The following is a 2,388-nucleotide window of genomic DNA, read 5'->3' as shown; positions in this document are numbered from 1 at the left end:
TTAAAAAAATTTAACTTTTGACGCTCATACGCATGACGATTAGCCGTGTTGCCCAATCAGCGTTGAGCTTGACCCGACGTCACTGGCAGAGAGTAGTGAGTTTGGACAGAAGTATACGGCCGACATCTTTCTTTATTCTGTGTGGAAATAGTAACATAGTTACGCCATTAAATGCTTTTATGGAAACATTTCTAGCGAGAAATGTGCATTTTACTTTCATAATGTTCGCTCGGTGAATGTGAAGGATGTTTGGTTTGATAGTTATGACGAAGGGGGAACGCTCCGTTCACTTGCATGGACAGAGTCTCTGGTTACTAAGCAACCTCAACGTCTTGGCGGACTATTTCTCTGCTGATCAACACTACAGACACTACACGAACAGAAATGGAGGTGGATCAAAATATCATCGTCGCCGTGTGCGGCCGTCCTGTCCTGTACGACACCACGATGGTGTCGTACAGGGACAGGAACAAAACAGAGAGGGCGTGGGTCGACGAGGATATTGGCGTTCCTGGTAAGATCAGTGAATAATGTGTGTGTGTATTTTGCTTGGCTTCAGCTATCGGTTGTGTTCTACTATGAAAAAAGTTAGCGCCGGTTAGCTGTAGCACCAGTTAGCAGTAATATTAAGTGATACTACTACAACAGACTGTCCCGCTTGTCAGGTTACACAACTTAATATGTATATATGTTCTTGTCAGTGGACGTATGTCGCAGGAGGTGGAAGCCACTCAGGGACAGGTACATGAGACACAAAAAGAACGAAAAGGAGGGAAAAAAGAACGGGTCAGCGGCAGGGAGAGTGGACACGTGGAAATTTGCTAGGGTCCTGTCCTTCCTCGACCCCTTTGTCACCCCGAGGGAGACCAGCAGCAATTTACCTCTGGGGGCAGAGGAGGTTGAGGGGGACGGGGCTCCAGAGACTCCACTGTCAGGGGCAGGAGAAGATGAGGAGCTTGAGCAGGCAGCAGCATCGCACAATACAGGTTTGTGAAGACACGTACAGCTTCTGTATTATGGCCACAGGAACGATTTACAGTGCGGCACGATTCTGTCTATCTTTAATGTGCAATATAGATATATATCATCCAAGCAAAAAAAAAAGTCTTCTTTCTCAATAACATAGACCAGCCCAGCAGTGAGTCTGATATAGAGGACGCTGATGCTGCTCCTGCTCCTGCCCCTGTCCCTGCCGCTGGCCCTTCCTGTGTACCTGTCCCTGAGGCTGCCCCTGCCCCAAGACCACAGGGCGGTATGTACAGGACAAAGATGTATAGCATTAATTTCAGGGGTTCAACTATGTTTATGGCTAACCGTTTAAGCTTTAACTGATTAGAAGACGGTTTATGGATTACTACTAGTGCCGTCAAGCAATTTAAAAAATGTATCAAATTAATTACAGGCTGTGATTAATTCATCTAAATTAATCGCATACCTATACGACACTTTTATGCCCGTTTATAAACAGCTGTATAGCCTACCGTTCGTTTCTCTCCCTTCTCTCTCTCTCTCGTAACTTCTTGATCCTCCCCTGATTAATTAATCGAAATGAACGCGTTAATTTGACAGCCCTAATTACTACTATAAGTTAAAGTTACAACACTTCAAACCAAACACGCATGCATGTTCAACAGGCTTTTCACTTGTGAAGTATTGCACTAACTTACAAATGATGGTGTTTTACATTCCATACAGCGACGAAGAGGAAGAGAGCAGCCAGGGTACCGGAGGGGAATACTGTCCAGACAGCCATCCTCCAGGCCCTGCAGAGGCATAATTCTGTGCCTACCCCTACCCCGCTTTCTGGGAATGAGCACTTTGCCATGGGCCTAGTTCCTTCCCTGGATAGATTGCCACCTGAAGTACTGGAGTACGTTAAATTCCAAATCCATAAAATCATATTTGACCATTCTAATTTCACCGTTCAATTGGAACCTATTTAAGCTTATTAGCTAGTGGTGGTGACAATCTCTCCAGGGAAAGAACTAGGCTGATGTCACTGTTAACTGTTCATTTGTTATTGTTCTGTTCTGTTTATATTATATTGTTCTATGTTATTTTTATTATTTTTATTTTTATTTATATTTTTTAAATAAAATATTTCTCACAACTCTTCTCTCAATATATGATTTTAAGTTCTAGCATGCATGGACACAAATATACATTTTTAATAACACTACTTAATTGAACAATTTTAATAACAATTTAATAATAATGAAGGAATCCCTTTTGTTTTGTGTGGGTGGCTCTTAAAAGAGCCGTTTTGGGGTTGTTGTGCACTGCACTATACGATGGTGTCATGCCACGAGAGGGTCCCTTCTGCAGAGAAGTAGGAGGTGAAGGTCTCGCGGATCCGGATGGCCTCTCTCCCGGTGTTGTTGGCAGCCA

At 43.5% G+C, this 2,388-nt stretch overlaps 1 protein-coding gene across 1 annotated transcript; it reads left to right on the top strand.

Annotated features, from left to right (window-relative positions):
• The first annotated feature begins 518 nt into the window (after positions 1 to 518).
• On the top strand, positions 519 to 2,110 carry LOC132461288 (nematocyst expressed protein 3-like). The gene is made up of 3 exons (XM_060056332.1): positions 519 to 986; positions 1,127 to 1,252; positions 1,696 to 2,110. Exons 1-3 carry the CDS (start codon positions 689 to 691, stop codon positions 1,941 to 1,943), a joined length of 672 nt encoding a protein of 223 aa, XP_059912315.1. The 5' UTR covers positions 519 to 688; the 3' UTR covers positions 1,944 to 2,110.
• The last annotated feature ends 278 nt before the right edge of the window (positions 2,111 to 2,388 follow it).

The sequence above is a fragment of the Gadus macrocephalus genome, chromosome 7, assembly GCF_031168955.1.
Source record: "Gadus macrocephalus chromosome 7, ASM3116895v1".
NCBI classification, from domain to species: domain Eukaryota; kingdom Metazoa; phylum Chordata; class Actinopteri; order Gadiformes; family Gadidae; genus Gadus; species Gadus macrocephalus.
Note: the sequence above shows the minus strand (reverse complement) of the source record. Positions and strands in the feature narration are given on the sequence as shown.